General features: G+C 55.3%; 1 protein-coding gene across 5 annotated transcripts in view; it reads left to right on the top strand.

Annotated features, from left to right (window-relative positions):
- Positions 1 to 23,575, top strand: part of LOC105465260 (RAB11 family interacting protein 5) — a 38,601-nt gene extending 15,026 nt beyond the window's left edge. Inside the window, exons 2-6 of one of the 5 annotated variants that reach the window (XR_011611899.1) lie at positions 7,658 to 8,094; positions 8,225 to 8,924; positions 15,551 to 17,224; positions 19,380 to 19,541; positions 20,714 to 20,852. Coding sequence is in view for 4 of the 5 variants with exons in the window: in XM_011713589.2 (XP_011711891.2) it covers positions 7,658 to 8,094; positions 8,225 to 8,924; positions 15,227 to 17,224; positions 20,714 to 20,903; positions 21,224 to 21,427 (3,529 nt within the window). In the remaining variant the exon portion in view is untranslated. Of the gene's footprint in view, positions 1 to 7,657; positions 8,095 to 8,224; positions 8,925 to 15,226; positions 17,225 to 19,379; positions 19,542 to 20,713; positions 20,904 to 21,223 lie in introns of those variants that run through there. The other 4 variants (XM_011713589.2, XM_071076908.1, XM_071076907.1 and 1 more) reach the window with 4 other exon arrangements.
- The last annotated feature ends 802 nt before the right edge of the window (positions 23,576 to 24,377 follow it).

The following is a 24,377-nucleotide window of genomic DNA, read 5'->3' as shown; positions in this document are numbered from 1 at the left end:
TGCGTATCTTTGCTGGGTGGAACATGGACGTCAGGTAAACAGGGAGTTCTTTTTTTTTTTGAGAAGGAGTCTTGCTCTGTGGCCCGGGCTGGAGTGCAGTGGCGTGCAAGCTCCGCCTCCCAGGTTCATGCCATTCTCCTGCCTCAGCCTCCCAAGTAGCTGGGACTACAGGCGCCTACCACCATGCCCGGCTATTTTTAGTAGAGATGGGGTTTCACCATGTTAGCCAGGATGGTCTCAATCAACTGACCTCGTGATCTACCTGCCTCGGCCTCCCAAAGTGCTGGGATTATAGGCTTGAGCCACCACGCCCGGCCAACCAGGGAGTTCTAATGTCCATCAGGGAGGTGCTAGTGGATGGGACTATGGGGTGACAGTGGTGAGAGAGTGAGTTCTGGAGATAATTGCACGTAGAGTTCACAGAGTTCAAAGTTTAAATGTAGGAAGTGAGGGAAAAAAAGAAAAAAGGAGACAAATGTGATTTCTAGGTTTGGAGTCTGGAATAAATGATGGGTGGGGGCTCAGAAAAGGGCATTGTTATTTGGGTCTGAATTTTAGACTGCTAAGAGTTGGGGGTGAGTTAGATTGTCCAGGCCTGCTGCTGCAGCTACCCACAGCCCCCATGCCCCTATCTGTCTCTGACTGGAGTTCCCTGGCACTTGCATGGGTATGTGTGACAGTTGCCCAGGTCGGCTCTCCCCTGAGTGCAGGGCCTCCCCAGTTATGCTGGATGGCATTGGTTAGCCCAGCTGCATTTTCTGAGAACTAGGTGGAGAGCTCGTTATGAGGGCCTGGGGACCCCACCAGCAGGAGTAACTAGGGCTGTAATCTTGATGACAGGTGAGCAGACTTGCTCCTCTCCACCCCTTCCATCCACTTTGTCCTCTGCTTCGGTGGTGGGTGGGGGGGAGGCTGAGGGCCAAGTCCCAAGTCCACACGGGGCCTGGTGAACTTTGTCAGGCAGAGAGAGCTTGGGAGAGGTGTTCTAGCTGAGCAGGGGGCCCTGCAAGAGCTTCCTTGTGGTCCCAGCCTCTCAGGAATTCTGGACCCTGATGGCTGCTGGGGGAGGCTGGGCTGCTCTCAGACAAGGTTTTGAGGGGCTGAGGACAGGACAAAACCCTGAGGTCCCCTCAGTGGTATCTCAGGGCACTGTGCTCTGGGATTGTGCCAACCTTTTGAAAGGGGGTCTGGTCTTCAGGGTCTGTGATGTGTAGCCAGGCCTTTTACAGCCTCTGTCTTCTCAGGGTACCCAGGGCAGGAGTATATTCTTTCAGCTTTTCTGAAAGTTGCTAAACCTTGAAGGTTAAGGTCATGGGCTTGGAGTCTGGCATTTTCATGTTCAAGTTCCAGCTCCATTACTTACTAGCTGTGTGGACCTGGGCACGTTACAAACTGTCTCCACAACTTAGTTTCCTCATCTGTAAAATGGGCCTCCCATCTCCTGGGCTGGTTGTGTGGATAGTAAAAGAGCTGCAGAGCCCGGCACACAGTGAGCCCTCAGCAGGGTCAGGTCTGGCCGTTCTGTAGCCCCCTTGTGTGCAGCCCTCTGCTCAGGTGTGGCCTCTGGGCCAGCAGCAGCATGGGTAGCTGGGAGCTCTCTCAGGCCCACCTACACTTTGGGTATCAGAATACACATTTTAACAAGATCCAGTGATTTTTTTGCACTTTGCAGTTTGAGAAGCACTGATGTGTGTCTTCTGAAGAGCAGCATCAGTAGCTGCGTGTGCCTCTTCAGTGCAAGGAATTTTCTCTTACTGTGCCTTTCCTTATTGTGCCCATTATGTCCTGGCTGCAGAGGCACCTGGGACAAGTCCCAGATAATCATCATCTTCATCAAAACCCTTGTGTCCTGAGCATGTGCTGCGTGGGACTTGGAGAGTTTAAGTGCCCCAGATGGTGCCCCTGACAGAGAGATGGAGTCAAGGTGGGTGCTTTGCAGGTGGAGCAGCTTAGTTCCTGCAGTGAAGGATGTGCCGGACGGTGATACCTGTGCTGCCAGCAGCCCGGACTTTGAGCACTGGGTGGGACAGAATCACTGTCCTTCCTCCTGTTTTGGTGAGAGTGTTGTTTCTCAAGTGGTTTCTGAACTAGGAGGCCTAATTCATCTTAACACTCTTAATTTCTAGAAAGTGCTTAATGCTGCCTGCTCCTCCCCCATGGGTTCCTTTGGTAACTTACCCCCTCCTGGGGGAGGGATGAGTATTTCTAGGGTCAGTTCTCTCAGAAGCAGCGTGTCCTCGGGACTTGGGAAGGCAAGCCTTACCGGGCAGGGGAGAGACACAGGCTTCTTCTGGGTGCTGACTAAGTGTCCTTAAGGACAAGCCAAGGTGGAGAGCCCAGGTGGCCGCTGACCTTAAAGTGATGTAAAGCGTCAGGGACCATCCTTGTGGTTCCCACATGGGATCTGGGTGAATTCACTCACCTGTGGAGCCCCGCCCCCAAACCTACTGAGAAATATAGATAACCAGGCCGGGACCTTCTAGTTCAGTAAGTCTGGGTGGTGTCTTGGGTGGATTTATATCTATATATAAATCCTGCACCGATGCATAGCAGGTTTGGGTGCTATAGCTGTAGAGCTGTGAAAACGAGAGCTGTCTTTTGAGCCATTGTCTAGATGAATGTTGGGGCCTTGGTCACACCCTGATTGATTTTGGCCATGTCTCTGCCCTGGATGAAAGTGAAAGGTCAGGCCTCAGCTTGGGCTTCGGATTTCCTAAGCCCGGTGGCCCAGCCAGGTAGGCCTAGTGAAGGGCACAGAGAAGGAGAAAAAACCTTGGTCAGGTAGGGAGGAAGGAGCAGGAGCAGAAGCTCCAAAACTGGAGACCAGGGCCTGTCTCTTGCACAGCCAGCCTTGGGAAGTTGAGGTTGGAATTTTTTTTGTTTGTTTGTTTTTAGACAAAGTCTCACTCGGTTGCCCAGGCTGGAGTGCAGTGGTGTAATCTTGGCTCACTGCAACCTCCCTTCCCAGGTTCAAGTGATTCTCGTGCCTCAGCTTCCTGAGCAGCTGGGATTACAGGTGTGCGCCACCACACCCAGCTAATTATTGTATTTTCAGTAAAGATGGGGTTTTGCCATGTTGGCCAGGCTGGTCTTGAACTCCTGGCCTCTAGTGATTCGTCTGCCTCGGCTTCCCAAAGTGCTGGGATTGCAGGCGTGAGCCACCATGTGCGGCTGAGGTTGAATATTTGTTTAAGGATCTGGCATGTTCCCTTGAAGGCCAGGCAGAGTGATCAGCTTCAGGGATTCAAGAGCGGGAGTCCTAGGAGCTCATGGTCGTGGGAGAGAGGATAAGCAGGAAGCACTGGCTGTTTACCAACCAGGCTTGGCATGCTTTAGCCTCCCAGCAGCCCCGAGAGGATGGTTGTCCCCACCTGAGGGTCAAGGAAGTGGAGGCTGAGGGAGGTGGCCTGGTCAGTGGGGAACCCAGCACTCACCACCATGGCCTGCTGTCAGGTGCATCCAGATGAGAGCTGAGAGAGGGCCCTGCAGGGTTGTAACAGCTCCAGACTGTGCATGCATGATTTCTTTACTTTGGAGCTGTGTGCCCAAGGGGATACTCAGTCAATATCCACAAGAAACACAGTCCAGTGGGGGAGACCTTGGGCACCCAGGACATGACAACACCAGGGGGTCCTGGAGCACAGTGCTGCCAGATCTGGCTGTAGAGTGAGTTTGGTCAGAGTGTGTATGCCTGGTCAGAAAGAGGAGGGACTGGGCCAGGCCAGCAGGATGGTGGCAGCTGAGGGAGCTTCCTAGAGGAGGTGGGACTTGAACTAGGTCATAGGACCCTGTTGTTGCATTCCTTATGGGAGCTTCAGTCTCTAGGGATGAGGTGCTCAGAGCCCATTTGCTCTGCTGCCTGTGGGGCTCTGTGAAGAGAAAGCGTCCATTTGTTTTCATCGCAGGTTCCTCAGACAGTGTTCATAGTTTCCTGTCCTCCAGTGGACCTCCATGGTACCCGGCAGGTCTGTGGGGCTGTCTGGTCCAGCCAGGGGGAAGTAGCAGCTCTGGGGACGGGGAGGATGTGACTGTCTCAGCTCGCGTAGGCCACACTTCTGGGAGAAGGCCTGCTCTGTTTGAGTCCCTGGGGTGCCCGGGGTGCCCAAGGTGCCGGGCAGTATCCCATTCAGTCCTGCCCTTGCTGGGTTGCAGAGGGAGGTGGTGCTGGAAGGGAAGTAGATGGGTGATGGCAGCTGGGGTCCAGAGGTAGGTCCTGGCCATTCTCCATTTCACTGTGCTCTGGATGGGAGAGCCTAAAAAATATTCAAGGAAACTTTCTCTTTTTCCTTCCATGCTTCCTTGAAATACAGGTCCAGGGAGAAACCCAAATTCCCTATGGGGGAGGGGTGGGCAGAACAGGAGAAGGGGAAGTGACCTTATAGGGGAGAGAGGCCCAAAAGGTCCTTGTGGCAGAGGACCTGAAACTTGGCCTCCCACCTTCCTCTGAGGGCTGGGAGGCAGAGGAGTGCGGCACATTTTGTGGCTCAGGAAGCTGAGATGAGGTAGGAGCAAGAGCTTTCCCTTGTCTCTTTTTCATATTACCACAGTAATATATGCTCCTTATAAAACATTCAAATAGGACAAAAATAGACAATGTAGGAAGTGCTAGTTCCCTGCAGTCTCACCACCTGGCCCCGGCCCCCCCAGGTAATTGCATTACCGCTGTGGTTTGTGCAGTGTGACCAGCTGGGGCCGAGGGCCCCTGACCTGTCTGCCCCAGCAAAGGCTGGCTGTGCTTGCTGATCCTAGTTACTCAGGGCTCGGGTGGTTTGGGGCTGGAGTCCATACCCTTCTCTTTTGCCCTACCTCCCAGGACTTTCTGTGCTAGATAGGGCCTAGCCCAGATTTAGGGAACGCGACTAGGGCTTGGCCTCTAAATAGGTAGTCAGGCCCAGGGTGGTCACTGGGCTGAGAACATAGAGGTATGAGACTGTTGATGCTGCTGGCTGGTTTTTCTGTCAAACTTCCTCTCCTGCCCCACAGACACCCTCACACACATCCTTCAGTCTGTCTCTCTCACTTTGCCTCTCCTCCCCTCACTCCCTGCCTGTGCCTTATGAGAGAGGCACCCTCTTGGGCATTTTCTCTGCCCACCCTGCCCGTGCCACCGTCTGTCCCTACCTGGCCTTCTCGGGGGATTGTCTCTTAGATTTGGGAGGGAAAACCAACAGTCTAGGCTCAGGCCGCGGAGTGGGTCTCCAAGGAGGGGACGGGCCATAGCTCACCAGGGTTTCGTTATGACGGGCTCTTCTACAGGGATGTAGAAGAGTCGGAGGTGCCCCAGGAAGCCTTTTTAAAAAAAAAGTCAACATTAAAAAATAATCAGAATACTACCACAACTACCACCAAGCTTTTGCAGTGACTTAATTCTGGATCTTTGGATGTGTAGGGACTTTTCATGCAAAGGCTCCCCACGCTGTGTCCACCAGAACCTCAGGGAGCTGGCGCTGTGGGGGGCAGAGCTCAGGTGGGAGGTGGCCCCCGCACCACTGACTGCGGCTTGGGTAGGGGTGTGTGTGTGTGTGTGTGTGTGTGTGCGCGCGCGCTGTGCAGTCACCAAGGGACTTTGAGCCCTTTAGTGACCAGCCTGACCACTACCACCAGGCTTTATTCCACCTTCATGCTCGATTGGCTGGGTCTGGACTTCCAGGCTACTGGAAGACTTTTCCCTTAGAAATGTGAAGGCATTCCTTCACGTGGTGCCCAGTGTTGCTAAGGAAGACTCCAGTGCTGTTCAAATCCTTTCATGCCTGGTGTTCTAAACCTCATAGCCGTATCTGTTGGTGTGTGTCTGTCTTAGTTCATTGTGTTGCATACTTGTAGGACTGTTCTAGCATTCATGTTCTTCAGTTCAGAAAAACATTCTTGTATGATTTCTTTCATAGTTTCTTCCTTTTTGTGTTCTTTGCTCTCTATTTTTTTTAGTTAATAGACTATTTTTCAGAGCAGTTTTAGGTTTACAGAAAAATGTGTGGAAAGTATAGAGAGTTCCCATCTACTCCACCCACCACCCGCCGCCGTTTCCTCTGTTGTTAACATCTTGCATTAGTGTGGCATGTTTGTTGTATTTGAAAGCCAATATCAATTCATCATTGCTAACTAGAGTCTATACATTACATTACATTAGGGTTCATTCGTTGTATTGTGCATTCTGTGGGTGTATAACAACACATGTCCACCATTACAGTAGCATGCAGGATAGTTTTTCTCTCCTGCAAAGTCCTGTGCTCTGCCTGTTCATCCCTCTGTCCTCCCTTCAATCCCCTGGCAACCACTGATCTTTTCACTGTCTCCATAGTTTTGCCTTTTGGAGAATGTCAAATAGTTTTGTCATGCAAGCATGAAGCCTTTTCAGATTGTCTTCTTTCACTTATGTATGTAAGATCCATCCATGTCTGTTCATGGCTTGATAGCCTATTTCTTTTTATCATTAAGTAGTATTCCATTGTCTGGATGTACCACAGTTTGCTTATCTGTTCACCTACTGGAGGATACCTTGGCAGCTTCTGAGTTTTGGCAGTCATGAACAGAGCTGCTATAAACATTTGTGTGCAGGTTTTTCTGTGGACATAAGTTTTTACTTCAGTAGGCTAAGTACCAAGAAGTGTGATTGCTCCTTGTATGGTTGGAGTTTGCTTATTTCTCTAAGAAACTGCCAACCCCTGCATAAGAACATCTCTCCCCAGTAGGGCGGGCCCCAGCCACCCTGTGCGGTGGCCATGTGTGTTGGGGGCTGTCTCTGTGTGTCTCTGGGCACAGTGGGTGTGCACCAGGAAGAACTTAAGCTTTGGAGGGCTGGACGCCTGGCTCTGAGTCTCCATGGATGGGTTCCTTTACCACTGAGCCTCACCGTCCTGATCTGCACCATGGGGAAGTGCCTCTAACCTCATACGCTTTTTGGGAGGTGTGTGCGGGAGTGAGGTAAGAACCCTCACGCTGGTTGTAACGCACCATAGATGCTCAACAGATGTGAGTGCTCTTCATCTTTCCTGGGTCTCTTTCTGCCATTCTTGTCTGTTCCTCCATCTTGTAGAGGTATTCCCGACAGGGCTTGGGGTGAGTCAGTGTGTGAGTGAGGTGTGTGTGTGTGTGTGCGTGTATGTACGTGAGTGTATGCAGTAGCATTCCTGTATTTCTGGCCCCGGGCCTCTGGGTGAGCTGTTCTTTCCTGGGCTCACGGGTGGCTGGGAGTAGAGCTTTGGCTGGGACTGGCCAGAGGAGATGATGTCAACAGGGAGAAATGTGGGTAGGTCTGTCTGTGCTGGGGCCTGGAGGTGGGAGGGCCCTCCCAGGCCCAGCCTCACCCCTCTGGGCCTCAGAGTTTCAGATGTAGGGGAGATGGGACAGAGTAGAGGTCTCTGAGCACCAGGAGAAGGTCCTGGGGTGGGAGGGGGCATGGCGTGGTATCTACCTGGTGGTACCCGAGGAGCTTCCCCACTCAGGATGTGGTTTTCTCCATCATGGAATCATTTTGGATAGTTTCTCAGCTGTGTCTGAAGCCTGGAAGCCTAGGCCGATGGGTCAGAGCAGGAGCCTTTGGGGAGAGGCTGTCAGTGGCTCTCAGAGCAAGGAGGGGTCCGGGCAGTGCCTGGTACTGGGCGGGAGCCAGGCTCCCTGGGCCCATGACTGAGTTCTGCCTGCTCCCCACTTCTCACAGGTGGTACAAGCTGCACTCCAAGCCAGGCAAGAAGGAGAAGGAACGCGGCGAGATTGAAGTCACCATCCAGTTCACGCGCAACAACCTGAGCGCCAGTATGTTTGACCTGTCCATGAAGGACAAGCCAAGGTCCCCCTTCAGCAAGATCAAGGACAAGATGAAGGGCAAGAAGAAGTATGATCTGGAATCTGCCTCTGCCATCCTCCCAAGCAGCGCCATAGAGGATCCTGACCTGGGCAGTCTGGGCAAGATGGGCAAGGCCAAAGGCTTCTTCCTCCGCAACAAGCTGCGCAAGTCGTCCCTGACCCAGTCCAATACCTCACTGGGCTCGGACAGCACCCTGTCCTCAGCCAGTGGGAGCCTGGCCTACCAGGGGCCTGGTGCCGAGCTCCTCACCCGCTCACCAAGCCGCAGCAGCTGGCTGTCCACTGAAGGGGGTGAGCAAGAATGGGGGTGCCGCCCTGGGGAGAGGGGGTACTGGCTTTCCCCTTGGGTGGTGGTGAAGGCCTGGGGCCAGGAAATGGGGCCTCTCTTCCTGCGAGCTAACTCGGTGTGTTTCCCCTGCAGGTAGGGACTCTGCACAGTCCCCCAAGCTGTTCACCCACAAGAGGACCTACAGCGATGAGGCCAGCCAGATGCGAGTGGCTCCTCCTCGGGCCCTTCTGGACCTTCAGGGCCACCTGGATGCTGCCTCCCGCTCTTCACTCTGCGTCAATGGGAGCCACATTTACAACGAGGAGCCCCAGGGCCCTGTGCGGCACCGCAGCTCCATCTCGGGCTCGCTCCCATCCTCAGGCTCCTTGCAAGCTGTCTCTTCCCGGTTGTCTGAGGAGGGGCCTCGTTCCACAGATGACTCCTGGCCCAGAGGCAGTCGTAGCAACAGCAGCTCGGAGGCAGTACTTGGACAGGAGGAGCCGAGTGCTCAGGCTAAAGTCCTGGCCCCTGGGGCCAGCCACCCTGGAGAGGAGGAGGGGGCCCGGCTACCAGAGGGCAAGCCAGTCCAGGTCGCCACACCCATAGTAGCCTCCTCTGAGGCTGTGGCAGAGAAGGAGGGAGCCCGGAAGGAGGAACGCAAGCCCCGGATGGGCCTCTTCCACCACCACCACCAAGGCCTAAGTCGGAGCGAGTTGGGGCGCCGAAGCTCTTTGGGGGAAAAGGGGGGTCCCACTCTGGGGGCCTCCCCACATCACTCGTCCAGTGGGGAGGAAAAGGCCAAGAGTAGTTGGTTTGGCTTGAGAGAAGCCAAGGACCCAACTCAGAAACCCAGGTACGTCATTGGCAAGACCAACTTTGCTCCTTGGGGAGGATGCTGGGGTGTGTGCTGCCTGGACCCTGGGGCAGGGAGGAAGGAGCAGATGTGGACCCCGGGCAGGCTGCTGGGGCTCTGGCTTTGCATGGTTAAGTGGGGGTGTCTCCCTAAGCCAAGCTTCGTTTTGTGCTCACGGACACAGGTGAGTTACGAGGGCACAGTGCTCTGAGAGTCCTATGGATTCAGGGGTCTGACCTCTTAGCCCTAGACCTTGCTGCATGAGTTGGCATGCCCACCCCCTGAGCTGGAGGGAAGCAGGAAAGGCCATTTGTGTGAATTCTTTGCTTCCTGACCTCCACCTCTTGCCCTCTGGCCTCAAGGTAAGGAAGCCTTGAGAGATGAGGACTGGCGACCGCACCCTCAGACTTCCCTTCCCCTCTCAGGAGCTCGAGGACTTCTCCCCAGCTGACTCTCTGATCGCTTCCCTCTGGGAGACGGGAGTCAAATAACTGAGGCTACCACTCCTTCCCCCATCCATTCACCCCCAGTTGCTTCCCCTGGCAAGAGGCTGTGGGCAGCTCCCATGAAATCTGTAACCCATCTCTGTCCTTGGAGACCTTGGGGGGTCTGGCCCTCTCTGATGTCTCTTGGTTTTGGGGAATGGCACCGTGGAAAGTGCTGGTGGCAGCTGCTCCATTTTGAATGTCCTGAGTCCCCCAGTTCATGCCCTGGGCAGAGCCCCTGATGCCCACCGTTTGCTTCCTCCTAATTCTGAGCCAGGGGAGGCTGCAGAATTGTATAGCAGGGTCCAGAGAGGGGCTCCAGGCACAGGTCACGGAAGCATGTGTCCCACCTTCCCAAGGGCCTGGGGCCAGCCCTCATGGGCAGCATCTGTGGCAGCCCTGGCCAGTGTGGTGAGAGCCACTGTTTCTCTCAGCAAGCCTGCCCTTCCCACTCCATGGCTGCTTGGACAGGTTTAGAGGACAAGCACAGTAGCAAGGGGGCAAAAGATAGGGCAGAGGAAAGACCCCGAACCTGTTGCCTAGAGGGGAGAGGAATCTTGTAGTCTTGGCTTTTCGTTTCCCTTTGGCACTCTGAGTCTGTTGAGAGGAGTGGAGAGAGAGATGCAGGCCTTTGTAGGTTTGGGCCATGGTCAGCTGACAACCCCCGTTAGACCCTCATAGACAGGGGTGTGGGGGGTGGGTCAGTTTCAGGGGCATGCCACCCCCTGCCTCCCTTGCTTGGTATGGCAGCTCCTGTCCCTACTCACCAGAGCCCAGGCAAGCTGCTGGTCATCTGCGGCCTGGGAGAAGATTGGGAAGAAAGAAAAGGGGACAGGCCTTTCCCAGATGCCAGGCTGAGCTGGTGGCCCTGTGACAGCCAGCTAGAGGTATTTGGAGGTGGTAGGGTAGAGGGAGGTGGCAGGAGATCTGGACAGGGCATTTGCTGGGAGGAGCTGAGCGCCTGGATTGAAAGGGGCACAGACCACAGGCTCAGTGTGGTTGTCCGTATGGTGTCTCTGGGCCTTTTCTGGGGCAGGGTGAATGCTGAGGCCATTTGTAGGTGAGTGCCCAGGCTTTGGGCTTGGACTCCCGCAGGCTGTGAGTCTGTGGGGTTGTCACTGGCCTGGGGCACTTACAGTCTCCATCCTCTTTCTCCTGCTTCCCCATGTTTCCTAATGGCCTCTTGGAGTCTGGAGGATTTGGGTCACTGATGGCCGTAAGGAAGCTGAGGTTTCTGTCCTGCTCTCACTTGAATTCCAAGCCTTGTCTTTAGCAGGATGGAGGGCACTCAGCATCCCTCCCCAGATGGGGCCCATTTGCAGGTGGCGGCTGCAGGGCCAGGCTCTGTGGCCGTGCATTCAGATGGGGCGGGAGGGGCTGTGCTTTGGGTAAGATGGCCTGGCCTGGATAGATATGACACCTGGCCTTTGAGCTCAGTCAGCAGCATCCTAGCCTCGTGTACCTTGCAGGGAAGGGAAGGCTGGCCTGGAAGAAAGGACTGTTGGCACTTCCCCAGAGGGCTTGCTTAGGGCTTCTGAGGAGAGGAGAGGTGGGCTGCCTCACGGCAGGAAGCTGTGAGTTAGACCCAGAACTGGAGTGACTGAATGTAGCTGCAGCTGGGGCCTGGGGAGCCTGTCCCCAGGTCCAGAGATTGGGGGCCTCTGCCCTGGGGCTGCCATTGCAGATTGCAGGATGTTCCTCACTAGGAAGAACAGCGGCGCCCTCTAGTGCTCCCATGTGGCACTGATGCCCCACAGAGAGGCCCGGGGCTGAACGTGTTGAGTGTAGTATCCAGAGAAAGGCTGCTGCCGTGAGGAAGGAACAAATGAGGCTATGCAGGACTGAGAAGAGGGTTCTGCTGTTCCTCTGACGTGGCCTTTGTCTGCTGGGGTCCATGGTGGTCACACTGGGCCCCTATCAGTGTGTGCTGGAGTGGGGAGTAGGTAGTTGAGACCAAGCTTGTCTTGGCTGCAGAACTTAGCCTCATTCCCCTGCCCTGTTATGAGCCATTCACACTGAGCTGCAGTATGGGCTGCTTCATGTGTGTTTGAGGACAGGCAAGACCACGCATGTTAAACCCACCAGGGCCAAAGTGGATTGTCTTTGTGTCTATCCCAGGTCATTCTTGTGTCCCCTTGATCCCCGTCCCCCACACTAACCATAGGACTGTATGCACAGAAGGGGATCAAATGTTGATTACAAAAACTTTTAAAGCTGGGAATAAGTGTGGTACAACATAGAGGTGAATGTATCATGCTGGTGGCCTCTGGCAATCTCTGCAGTGCCTCCTTGCACCAGGCATGGTGGGCAACAAGGTCCCTGTGGGCCTGGAATGTGCTGTGGCAGTGGAAGGAGGTTGGCTGCATTCTTGGTGGTGTAAATGAGTAACTATAATGTGCACCCAGAGGCTTGGAGTTAGAGCAGCCTCACACCCTGCTTGTGCCTGTTCTGGCATGGTTACTGTATTAACAGTGTTCTGGTTTGGAAGATAAATGATACACTCTCCCTACTTACAGCTTACAAGGCCCCTCTGTCACCTCATTGTGCCCAGGTGATGTGAGAGGATGTGCCCGTCTCTTGGACATGTTTCCTGGACACTGGGCCCATCTCAGGAGGGTCAGGAGGTTGTGCCTCAGGAGGGAAAGCTGAAGGGCAGTGTTGCTGGAGGTTAGCGCGCCTCCAAGGCTGGCTTTGGCCTTTGGGGGATTGCCTGGTAGAGAACCTGTGCAGATCCACTTGCCATCTCTGGGACCAGTGTGTGGAAATGACAAGGACACAGGCTCTTTTCAGCCTAAGGAAGAGCTGTCTGCTAGTGACACCTGGCCTTCAGCTACAGAGGTAGCCCTGTGGCATAGTGTTTAAGAAGAGGGGCTGTCGGGGTGAACAGGTGGTTCCTGTGTTGAATGGCAGGTTCAACCAATTGTTCAGGGCTTCCTGCAGGCAGTAAAGTTTTATTCCCTCAGGTTGAAGGGGCAGAGACATCTGGACTTCTGACTTCCTTCCCAGCATCTGATCCTAAAAGGGAAGACAAGTCAGTATATGTTGCTGCCCCCACCGCTTGGGGGTGGGGAGACTGTGCCAGGCCGGCACAGTGGGTTCTAGGATGCAGAGGTGTTTATCTGTTCTCAGAGCACGACCAGCAAAGACAAGCACACGTGGGAATATGTCCCTGACCTGGGCCAGGTGGAGTGGGAGGGAGATGTTTTGAAGTGAGAACCTTCAGAATGTGCACGTGGTGTGGAGCAAGGGAGAGGAAGGCATGAAGGAGGGATGTGTTACCAGATAGGAGGACGGACAGGATGCCCTCAGAAGTACTGCTGGCTCTGTAAAGCCTGCCAGGCCCGGTGCTTGGAGTCCCTTCCTCCAGGGAGAGCCCTTTGCTAATTCCATACCAACAGGTTTGTGTGTACCTCTGGGGAGCTGGCAGGGAGAGGGAGGTTGCCGAGCCTAACCTGGGGCTCCCAGTCTACTCCCGTGCCGTTCTTGTCCCTGCAGTTCTGACTGCCAGCCAGGTTGCTGAAAGACTGCAAGGGTGAGTGCAGGCCAGGTTAGGGCTGAGGGGGCAGAGCTAAGCATGGTGCTTTTAATGTTGATGGAACTCTCTTCCTTCAGACGACTGTGGCCTATTGTCATAAAGGGGGCTGGGAGAGAAGTAGCTCAGAGTGCTCTAGCCCTGTTCCTGGGGGCCCGGGTGCTGTAGGCAGGGTTGGGCTGGGTGTGGTATGGATGCTCTAATGGCAAGTGGGCTGAGGTCAGGCTCTTGACTTGGTCGTGGTGTATGTTGCTTCTCACTCCCTTTGGTCCCCAAGGCAGGCATGTGTGCCTTGGCCTGGGGCTTCTCTGGAATGAAGGGAGAAATGGCATCTGCTGGCGTTGAGGCTCTGGGCCCACGATTCTTCCTCTTTTGGTATCTTCGCCATGACCATAGAAGCAGGGTAGTGTAGTGGGAAGCCCAGGTAGGGTGGGAACAGGTAGGAATTTTTACCTCCCTCTCCCTCCATCTTTAGGTGGAGGGGATGAGACTGAGAATTTACCCTTGGATGGGGAGTTATTGTAAGGGGAAAAATAGGGTCAGGAGACTCTCTGGAAGCTGATTCTTATGAGAAATCCATGGGTTTGGGACCTGGCTGTGTTCTACCTGTGAGGCTGACCTTCCTGCTCTCAGAAGCATCTTTGGAGCCACCTGTGCCTCTGTTTGGTTGGGCTCCTTCCTGTGTTCTGCCCCTGGTGGTAGCTGCCGAGCTGACCTGCCTCAGCCCACCTCTGTGTGGGTCTGCCCTCTTTGGGCCCTGGGTTCCTGGAAGAATCCAGGCAAGCTCCAGACAGCTCATACTCTTGCCACAGGTGCCCTTCCTACCCCAAGCCATACTCCTTATGGGCTGGCTGGCAAAGCCTGGCTTCTGCCCCTTCAGTACTCACTGCCCACATTTCCTGTGGAAGAAGCTGGTTGGCTTGAAAAGTTGGATGTGTAGGGGTTTCCCCAGGATATTTCCACCTGGACAGGCAGGGGCCAAGAAACAGGGGTCCTGGAAGCTTACAGCCAGGGCTGGGAGACCGGCCATGAGGAGGGAGACTGCTCAGACAGCAGAGGGTGAGGCCACCGAGGTCTGCCTCTGACGGTGGCTCAGTGGCAAGGCAGCCATTTTTTCTGGCCTTCTGTCTGTGTCCTGGGGAAGTGACAAACTCTAGTTTGAGAGCACGCCCCTGCCAGCATCTCTGGAGTCGGCTGCACTCTGTGGATAAGCACCAGTGCCGGGGTCGTTCCTCCCAGAAAGGACCCTGCCCTGGACAAATGAAGGGCAGCACCTGTTCTCCAGTGTCCTAAGAGCACCTTCCCTGTCCCCCATCCCCAGAGTCCCTGAGAAGCCCCTGGTGACATCCAGAGTTGCTGCTGCTGCCACACTGGCAGCCTTGGGAGACAAAGTCTGGACCATCAGGGAACCTGTTGGTTGATGTTCTCCATAGGTGGCTTATCTTCCTTAGCCAGTTAGGCTACCCCTCAAAGAAACAAGACACCTTGTCACACCAGATGACAGCCCGTCATTACTTCTGCTTCTGCAAGGGATCAATAGAACCCAGGCTGTTTCAAGTGTCAGGATTCCAGGTGCCCTGCTAGGTCCTATAAGTTCTGGCTTTGTCCAGCCAGATACCTAGGCCTGGCCTTTCTCTGATCTCTTTATCCCCCCATGCCAGCTGGTGTTTTCTTTGCTTTTAGTCCTAAAAGGGGCCAGGCATGGTGGCTTATGTTTGTAATCCCAGCACTTTGGGAGGCCAGGTGGGCAGATCACGAGGCCAGGAGTTAGAGACCAGCCTGGCCAACATGGTGAAACCTCATCTCTCCTAAAAATACAAAAATTATTCAGGCGTGTTGGCACACGCTGAGGCACGAGAATGGCTTGAGCCCAGGAGGCAGAGACTCTATCTCAAAAACAAAAAAACAAAAAACGGGATGTAAGGTGCTTTCAGATTAGTTTTCCCAGATGTGAATTGTTTGTTGAGTAGAACCTTAGAAGCTTCAGCATGGGATAGAGGAAAGAACACTTGGTTAGGTTTGGATCCTCCCTGTCAGATGAGATGATTTCTCTCCGGGGTTGGAGTGAGGATTAAAGTAACTCTGCTCAGCATCTTTCTCCTTGGGAGGCACTTGATAATGTTACATGTTGGGGTCTTCCCTCTGTACCCTGGCCCAAGTAGGTAAATCCAGCCTATGTGTGTGTTGTGGCCCCTGGTCCCGAAGCAGGGGGTGGGCGTGGGACTCAGGGACCTTTCCAGTCTTGGCATTAACCAGGAGGCTCACGGTTTTGTCTCCCTCCACAGCCTGGACGTGTCTCCTCAGGTAGAATCTGACCCAGCTGCTCTTCCTCACCACCTCCCCTGCTCCCCCTGGGCTCCGGCCCCTCCCACTCCTGCTCCCACTGCTGCTCCCATGCTAAGCACTAACCTTTTTGCAGCCGCCTCCCCCGCTGCTGCCACTGCCGCCGCCGCCACCACCACCACCACCGCCACCCCTGAAGCCACCCCACCTGGATTATTGGGTCTTACCAACCCGTTCCTCACCTCTTTGCAGAGCAACCCCTTCTTCGAGGAGCTCATAGCCGACATAGCACTAAACTCTCCTTCACCTGCTCCCTCTCTCCCCAGTGCCTCGAGGGCCAGCCCCACCCCCCTGGCCTCCCCTGGGAAAGCCCTGCCTGAGTGGGACAACACCTTCAACGTCTTTGCTGCCAGCAGGCTGCGTCCAGAGGCCAGGAGCGAGATCCTGGCCCCTGCAGGAGTGGGGCTGGAGGCGGCAGGGCTGCAAGACCCAGGCCACGGGGCCATGACTGCGAAGGCAGCTGAGCCCCAGGGAGACCCTGGGGGAGGAGGAGGAGGAAGAGGTGGGAGCAGCGTGTGGCTGGAGCCCAGGGTTCCTCTGGACTTGGGACCGGACCACGAGAGCATGAGTGCGGCTGACCTGGGGCCCCTCGGGTTGGTAGGGGCCGGCCTGCCCTCCTCGTCAGCCCAGCTGCAGCTGAGAGCCTCAGCCTCAGAACCAGACAGGGAACTGCCAGCCCCAGAAGGGGAAGCAGGGCAGAGTCCGGCAGACAGTGGGACATCTCTATTTAGCTCCCCAGAAGTGATCAGTGTGTGGGAGAGGCTGCCGGGCCCAGACAGCGCTGCTGAGGGCCAGGACGATGAGTCCTCCCGAGGCAAAAACCAGCTTTGCCCTGACGTCGAGACAGCTGACGATGCCTGGCCTTGGGATGTGGTCACCATTTCTCCTGCAGCTGAGACGGCCTCACTAGTCTTGCGGGGAGAGTCTGATGAGCCTCCTCCCCAGGTGCAGCCTGAATCACCAGAAACTGTGAGCCCCAAGGGGAGCGAGGGGCTTCCCCCACTGGAGCCCGAGCCTAAACCTGAGTGGGTGTCTGACAAGGGGCTGCAGCCCAGCACCCCACCTCCCAAGCCACCGCGCCTCTTCACACCCTCAAGATCTCAGGAGGAGGAGGAGAAGGCCACAGTGGGGCTGAGTAACAGAGGTCCAGAGACAGAGGGAGAAGATGCCTCCCTAAGTACACTGGTTGTCGGTCCCTCGGAGACCAAGGAGGAGGGAGAGAAGCATGAGTCGGAGGAGTCTGACAGCTGTTCCTCTGCAACCCTGCTGGGCCAACCTGGCCTGGAAGAGCTAGTGGAGGACGCCAGCCCCCCTGTGTCTGGGCCCTGCCTGTCTGCACCCACCAGCTGCCCTGAGGGTCCTGCCCCCATACCCTGTCACTCAAAGAGCTTGACTCTTCAAAGTCAGCACATCTTGGGGGCTCCAGAGGTTGGAGAAGGCCCTGAGGCTCCTGAGGCCCAGGGTCAGGATCCAGTAGCAGAGGGGCTTGGGTCCCTGTCAGTCACCTCCCAGCAGGCTGATGTGTGGGTCTCCAAGGAAGATGCCTTGAACCCCTTCTTGTTTCAGGGGAGCCGAGATCCTCCCAGCCTCTCATCTGCATCCCCGCCAGGGTCGAGGGAATCTTCTATTCATTCTGGTCCAGAAGAGCTGCCCACTCCCCCAGAGCCTGACTTTCCACCGCCCCCTCTCCCGCCTTGGGCCAGCCACCACCGTGGGGGACCCAGCCCTCCATGCTCTCCCCTGTCTGGAGCCCGGCCCCTGACCACCTCCTCCGCACCACCAGGGGAGCCAGCCTTACTTCCTGGCCCCCTTGAGCCCTCCCCACCTGGGGGCTCCCCTGCCCTACTTAGGGAGGACCTCGCTGCAGCCACCCCAGCCTCCCCGCTTGTGCTTCTGCCCTTGGAGACACGACCAGCTGAGGAGCCACAGCCCAGTGCCAGGTGAGCATCCACCCCCAGAACACTGTCCAGGAGGAAGGGGGTGGACAGGGGGCAGAACAGCCCAAGGGACTAAGGGGTTCACACTCCAGCCTCATCCTTTGTGGGCAGGTGAGGGTCTCTTTTACTCCAGGGGCAAGACGGTACAGGCTTTGAAGACAGGAGCTTTCTATGGTACCACCTCTGAAGCTGCCTTCTTGGGACTTGGGATAATCAAGGCAGACCCCCACAAGCCAGGGGTTAGGAGAACAGCACTGATGAGGTGCAGGGCATAAGGAATGAAGTGGGGAGAGCCGATGTGGGCTGGCAGGGAAGGAGAGCTGTGCTGTAGGCCCTTCCGGAGTGTGTGCACTCGGCTGCAGGGGAGCTGTGGGCGGGAGGCGGGGCGGTGGAACTTGTCAAGCAGGGGGCAGGTCTTGGGGCAGACCGTGGCAGAGCAGGCTGACAGTGGAGCCTTGAGCAGTCTCCTGTTCTGCTAGAGTGAGGGTGCAGGCTGGGGAAGGCAGAGAGCCAGAGGAGGGACCAGCACTTAGGTCAGAGAGAAAGCTGCAGACACCTTCAGAAGAAAAAGGAAAACTCAAACACTTCACACATATGTAACTCTCAGAAGAAAGGTTCCCCACCTGCAGCAGTAGCTTCATTAGTTTGCGTTTGATGCCTTTCAGGGGGTGGTTCCGATGCATTTAGGACCACTGAGTGGACAGCAGATGCCTATGTGACTGTGCTCACTGTGGCATTGGGAGGTTTGGAAGAATTATGAAGCTGTGACCTCACCGGCTGGCTGGTCAGGGGTGATGTGAGCAGAGGCCTGGAGACTCAGGGCACTGGGAGGTGATGGGGTGTGACTTAGAAGGCAGCAAGTCCCTCTGGGACGATAGCGTCCTAGAAGGACCAAGTGAAGGAGGGGAGAGCAGGGCAGGGCGTGGGGCTTGGAGAGCAGAACAGGCTCCAGCACTGGCCTCCCGACCAGGCACTCGTGTTTGGTCATCCATATTCACTGAGCCTACTATGTGTCAGACACTGAACAGGTGAAAGACACTGTCCCCACTCTATTCCCAAGGAATGTCTAGTCCACTGGGGGAAGATAAAGTGGACCCAAGAAGGGAAGAAACCCCAAGGGGCCAGAACTACATATGGGAAGTGGGTAGGAGGGAGTCCAGGCTGCCCCCAGTGTCCCTCCCTGGTGGTGGTGGTGACTCTGCTCCCTTGAGGTGAGGGAGAGGACATGGGGGAGCTGGTGGTTGCAGTGTCCTCGGCTGGCCTTGCTCTCTGCCAGCATGACCTCTAATCATATTTGCCACTTTTTATAAGTTTTATTCTTCCCAGAGTTGGCTTCATGTCTGTACTGGGCTTGTTCCTTCTGTTATGAAGTAGATGGGCCAAATAGAGCTGTCTCATTCCTCAAAGGAAGAAATGGAGCCCATGAGAGCCGCAGGGTTTAGGATCCCGGATCCCTCTGATGTAAGGGGACAAACAAGCCAAGGCCTCCCGGCCCCTCATTCAAGGCACTTTTATACTACACTGGTCATCCTCCCCTTCCCTGGCACAGCCCGTAGGTGGCATTAGAGCTGCTTTTATACCCCATCCCTAGCGCAGGCTCCTAGGTGGCAGGAAAGGGACTGAGATGCATTCTTTCTCTCTGCTGTCTGCCCAGAGCCTGGGTGCTCTGCCGCTCTTCCCGATTTGTGAGAATGAATGCATGGATCTAGCCTGAGAGTCTCTGGGTCTGGGTGACCCTTCCTTCAGTGGAGTTCAGGGCCTTGGACTAAGCCATTTTGCATTCTACTCCTGAATGGTCTAAATCCTCTGTGAAGTAAGCATAGATTCATAAGACGTCCCCTGGGTAGGATAGTTGATCTAGGGGCCTGATGCAGTTTATGTTATAGTTTATGTAACTGTCACAGGGTGCTGGAGGATCCCAGAGAAGGGTCATCTTAGCCTGGAGGAATCAGGAAGGCTTCCTGGAGGAGGTGGCCTTGCACAACTGTGAAATATGAGTAGGAATTAGTGAGCCAGTGGGAGGAAGGGGCAGTGTTGTTCCAGACAGAAGAATAGCTTTTGTAAGAGCTTGGTAAGAATGTGGCTGGGAGAGTAGTGGACCATGAAGAAAGGACAAGGACCAAATTGTGTGAGAGATTGTATTTTCTTACCTTGATAGAAGCCATTAAAGGATTCTCAGGCTTTGGACATGCTGAGATCATTATCCTGCAGCAGAGTGGTTGGAGTTGGGCAAGACTGAGATGGAGGAGCTCATTTAGTGGCTGTGGCTAGAAGGAAGGTTTAAGCATTGGCTTGGAGAGGAGCAGGGTCGCTTAAGAAGGTAGGAAGGTGGCAGTGCTTGATTGTTAAGGCTGAGGCTGAAGAGGATGAGCCAGAGGAACTCCTAGGCTTCTGACTTTCTAACCTGAGCCGGGGGTGGCCAGAGGTTCTCCTCACTGCTCGGGCAGCACAGAGGAGGTGTGGTGGGGAGTGGGATGCACCTGAGGGGGAACCCAGGGAGCAAGCCAGCCTGCATCTGACTCTGCAGGTCTGGAGTCCAGGGAGTGAGGTCTGGGTTAGAGATGAAGATTAGGAGGGTGGTAGGATCCAGGGAGGAGGAGAGGAGAGAACCCAAGGGCAGACTAGCAGTTGTTAAGACTGAGAAGGGGCTGTGGGGTTGGAAGACGAGATGGAGGTCTTGAAGGGAAAGGGAGGCGAGCAGCCCAAAGGAAGGAGTGCTTCAAGTGTCGGCTCCACAGAGGTCAGTGAGGTGAGAACCAGCAGGGCTTGGTGACCTCAACAAGTCCACTTGTGGTGGGCCAGTAGAGACCGACATCCTGTTCTAATGGGTTAAGGAGTCAATGAAAGGTAAGAAATTACACAAATGTAGTCTCCATGCTGCTGCGGAGAGGCTTGGGTGAGAAGAAAGGAGAAGGTGACTAGGAATGATAGCTAGAGCAAATACAAGGTCAAGGGAGGGTTTTTGCAGGGCTCTGTAAATGCTGATGGGAAGGAACCCCTAGAGAGAGCTGGGTGACCAAGTGTCCCAGTGTGCCCAGGTTTTAGCACTCAAAGTCTCATGTCCTGGGAATACTCACAGTCCTGGGAAAACTGGGAACTTGGAAGGGTTGGTCACCGCACTAGAGAAAGGTTACAGTATAGAAGAGAAAAGAGGGAAGATGGCTGGAGGAGGGTGTCCCTGACAGAGGCTGGGTACAGGTGCATAGGAGTCTATAGTATGGCCTTTGCTGTCCCTGTGAAAGGGCCAGGTCACCGGGTGAATGAGGGAGTGAAACGGGAGGGAGCAGGTGGTGGGGTGGGGATTGAGGCCAGCCCAGGGGGTTGCTCAGGAGTACTGGACACGGCTGCCCTGAGACCTTGACTCTGTAGGGGCAGCTACCAGTGCTGGGCTTTCTGTCCAGCAGACCTGGAGGCTCCGCAGGGAAAGCAGCCCCACCTTTGACCCGTGCCACCCTTCTCTTTGTGTAACCCATCTCTTGTATGTCTTTGCAGTCCCCACCCCGTGAAGCCCCTCAGTGCCGCCCCTGTGGAGGGCAGCCCCGACAGGAAGCAGTCCCGCTCCAGTCTGAGCATAGCCCTGAGCAGTGGGCTGGAGAAGCTCAAAACAGTAACATCTGGGAGCATTCAGCCTGTGACCCAGGCCCCCCAGGCTGGCCAGATGGTGGACACCAAGAAGCTGAAGGTAAGGCCCAGCAAGGTGTGGGGGTCATCTGACAGAATATGTGGTGGAGTCTCAGGGCTTGATCCTGGGGAGGGTGGGGCAGGGAGCAGGCCAGATCCCCCATGTCAGAGTCCTGAAGCCAGTTAGGGCGCCTCTGGCATTGGAGACAGGCAGCCCGGGGCCTTGCGGTGGTCAACCTTAGGTGTTGGTGGTCAGGGCAGCAGGCAGGCGGGCAGGGGGGCAGGCAGGGGCGCAGGCAGGCGGGCAGGGGGGCAGGCAGGCAGGCAGGCGGGCACCCTGGCCTAGGGCTCCCCTGCTCACTGTCTTCGGTCCGGCCTCAGGACTCAGCTGTGCTGGACCAGTCAGCCAAGTACTACCACCTGACCCACGATGAGCTCATCAGCCTGCTCCTGCAGCGGGAGCGGGAGCTGAGCCAGCGGGACGAGCATGTGCAGGAGCTGGAGAGCTACATCGACCGGCTGCTGGTGCGGATCATGGAGACCTCACCCACACTGCTGCAGATCCCCCCGGGCCCCCCCAAATAGCCTTCCTCACCCCACCCCCAGGAGGGTTGGCATGGACCTGCTGCTGCCCGCCCTCCCTCCTGCTGAACTCTCTCATCTGCAGTGGGGCATCGTCTGTCTTGCCTTGTCACTCCTTGTTCCTCTCCCTCCTGCCTTGACTGGGGCTGCTGGAAGGGGGGCCCTCTGGATTCCCTTTGGAGGCATCAGGTTCTGTGCACAATTTGTGTATCTTTGGGAGCCCTGGGTCCTTCCCACCTGCCTGTTTTCATACCCCTCAGCTTTGGGGGCCCCAGGGAATTGGAACTCTTCCCCCAAGACAGAGCAGGGGTGAGCTGTAGCTTGATGCGGTAATCTGGGACAAGACTGGTTGCTAGCACATACTTTATTACCCCCCAAGGATGGTCAGCCATTTCTTCCCACAGCCAAAGCCCCATCCCCTTCACTTCCCTCCAATCCCTGGAGGGGCTTCTAGTATTCCTGGGACAGCGACCACGCTGCCTGTTTATCTGTGAGTTATGGGCAACCAGGGTGCCTGCTCTTCAGCCTCACACCCATTCTCCTGAGAGCAAGGAGCCTGTGTGGTCTGGGTCAGTCTCTGCCATGTCCTGAGTCTGTTTCAGTCTGGCGCTGTTTGTGGGGCGAGTGCCGTGTGGACAGAGGTGGATGATGTGTGTGCTTCAGGCTGCTCCCTGCCTCCTCTGACCTTTCCACAAGTGTCACATGGGAAAGTGTGGGGTGCAGGGGCGGGTGCGGGGAGAATACCTTTTTGCTTTTCGAGCTCTGGACCACCTCCAATGTGTAGACCCCTCCAGGCTGGGCCTTGGGGCTGCTTATGTTTTGGGGATCAAGCCTCCATGTCTATTCTTGTTGCCTGTCCAGATGCCAAAACTCTGTGTTACTGCAGGGTTTGAACTTTTGGAAACCAATTAAAATGTGCCTTTTGTGTGCGGGGTCAAGAGCCCCTGGATGTCGACCTCTCCCGCTGTGTGGCGTCCCCCTCCCACCTGTTGAGTACATAGGGATGGCTCTCTCAGGGCCCTGGGAATGGGAATGGGCAGCCCTACTGTGTGCTCTTCCCCTCCCCTGGAGTTAATCTCTTGATCTGGCCAAGTTGCTGCTCCCTCAAACTTCCTGCTGTCTTCTCCTCCTTCAACCCCAATAGGAGGATCCCAGGATAAACACTGCTGGGCAGGCGGGCAGGCAGGCAGGCCTGGGGCTGCCCTGCTCACTCTCATTCTGTTTGGCCTCAGGACTTAGCCATGCTAGACCAGTCAGCTTGCCTGGAAGTGGGAGGTCCCACTATGCCTGTGGGAGACACCTATACTTAGGAAAAAGCCTTTGTTGCCCTCCCATCCATCCACTAAGCTGCTGTCTCAGCCTGTCCCTTCTGCCCCAGGGGCTTGCCTGCAGTGCACTTTGAAATGAAGTGTCTGTCATTTGGCCCAGCCCCTGGTTTGCTCGCAGAAAACGTGGTAGGATTCCCCAAGGCATCTGCAGGGAACTTTGGCAGCTTGGGGCACCCTGAATTAGCAAAAATGGGGGGTGACGAGGTGCTGAAGGAGGATACTTATGGCTTAGTAAGGAGGCAAGAGCTCCTCTGGGACCACCACTTCTTCAGGAGAGGGCCTGTGGGCTTGCTTTTGGAAGGCCTCAGGCAGACACGTGCCCTCTGGGTGATGTCTGTCTGCCGCCAGGATGGAGCAGAGGAGCGCTACACATGGAGGAAAGTGCCTGTAACGTTATCTACCTTAAACTCCACTCATCAAAGCTGAGAAAAGTGTCCACTGGTCCCCAGGGTTTCAGTCATGCTTTTGGGGGTCATTGGGTATTAGAGAAGTAAGTACCTTTTCTGAGAGCAGGGAGTCACCCCCCCTACTGGGGATTCCTCTGGGCTTTATTCAGTCCCAGCCCAGGCCCTGACCTTTGATTGTGGGCCTCCCTAATGCCCAGGGCATGGATGGCTTCAGAGGAGTTGTTGAATTGAAGCCCAGGGTCCTTGTTGATGTTTCTTCTCCTAGCCACACTTGGAGGAGAGTTGCAGGTGGGTTGGGCAGGGAGCAGGAATGGTTCTGCTTTGCTGTTTGTCTTCCTAGTTGTAAGGCTCTTTATAAAGAGCTTGTTCTTCATGTTTTAAGCACTTTATGAAGAATAAAACATTCATGTACTGCAGGTGGCTCTGTTGTGTTCCTGTTTTGGAATGAACAGGTACAGGAGGCTGCTGTGGGAGAAGGCACCTTAAATCAGGGTGATGGGATTCTTGGATGGCCCTGTCCCTGCCCTGACATCAGGGCAGTAACACAGTGTTGCCCAGTAGCCTGAACTTAGTATTTTCTGACTCCCAGGATACCCACATTTATTGTGCACCTAAGATGGGCCCATTTATTGGTAATACAGAGGGTAAGAAATAGATTCCTATTCTCAAATTGCATGGTCTAGCAGGGGAAGATAAGATACAAATCCAAGATACAAATTGTTCTTCATGGCTAGCTAAAATCTCCCTCCAGCTTTATGAAAAGTATTTCTTGTGGTTCAACTACTAGGGGATGAAAAACTTTGACTGCCACAGCCCGTGTAGTGTCCAGAAACACTGGCAGACATGAGCCAACCCTGCAGTCCACCATGAGACTAATGAGACCCCAAGTGGGGTTCCCTAGAAGACCAAATATTTCTACTGTCATCTTGGGCAAAAGAGGCAGCTTCTCCACTCCCCAAGTCTGGCTCACTGACCAGGTAATTCAGCTGGGAATCTCCAGCTAATCCATTCTACAACTGTGTGTGTTCATTATCCATGCTGTGCTTACTCCACAATCTGTAATACTCCCCCTTACCTAACGCCCTCCCCACCCGCCCTAGTCCCAGGTTCTTCTCCTGCCCGGGAATTAGGCCCAGGAGGGATCTTCCTTGGTTGGCCAGACAAGGTGAAAGCTGTCAGGGCTCTTAATCCCCCACTGATGAACTCACAGCCAACACT

This window comes from Macaca nemestrina, chromosome 13 (genome assembly GCF_043159975.1).
Source record: "Macaca nemestrina isolate mMacNem1 chromosome 13, mMacNem.hap1, whole genome shotgun sequence".
NCBI classification, from domain to species: Eukaryota; Metazoa; Chordata; class Mammalia; order Primates; family Cercopithecidae; genus Macaca; species Macaca nemestrina.
The sequence above is the reverse complement of the archived record's forward strand: the minus strand, read 5'-3'. Positions and strand labels throughout refer to the sequence as shown.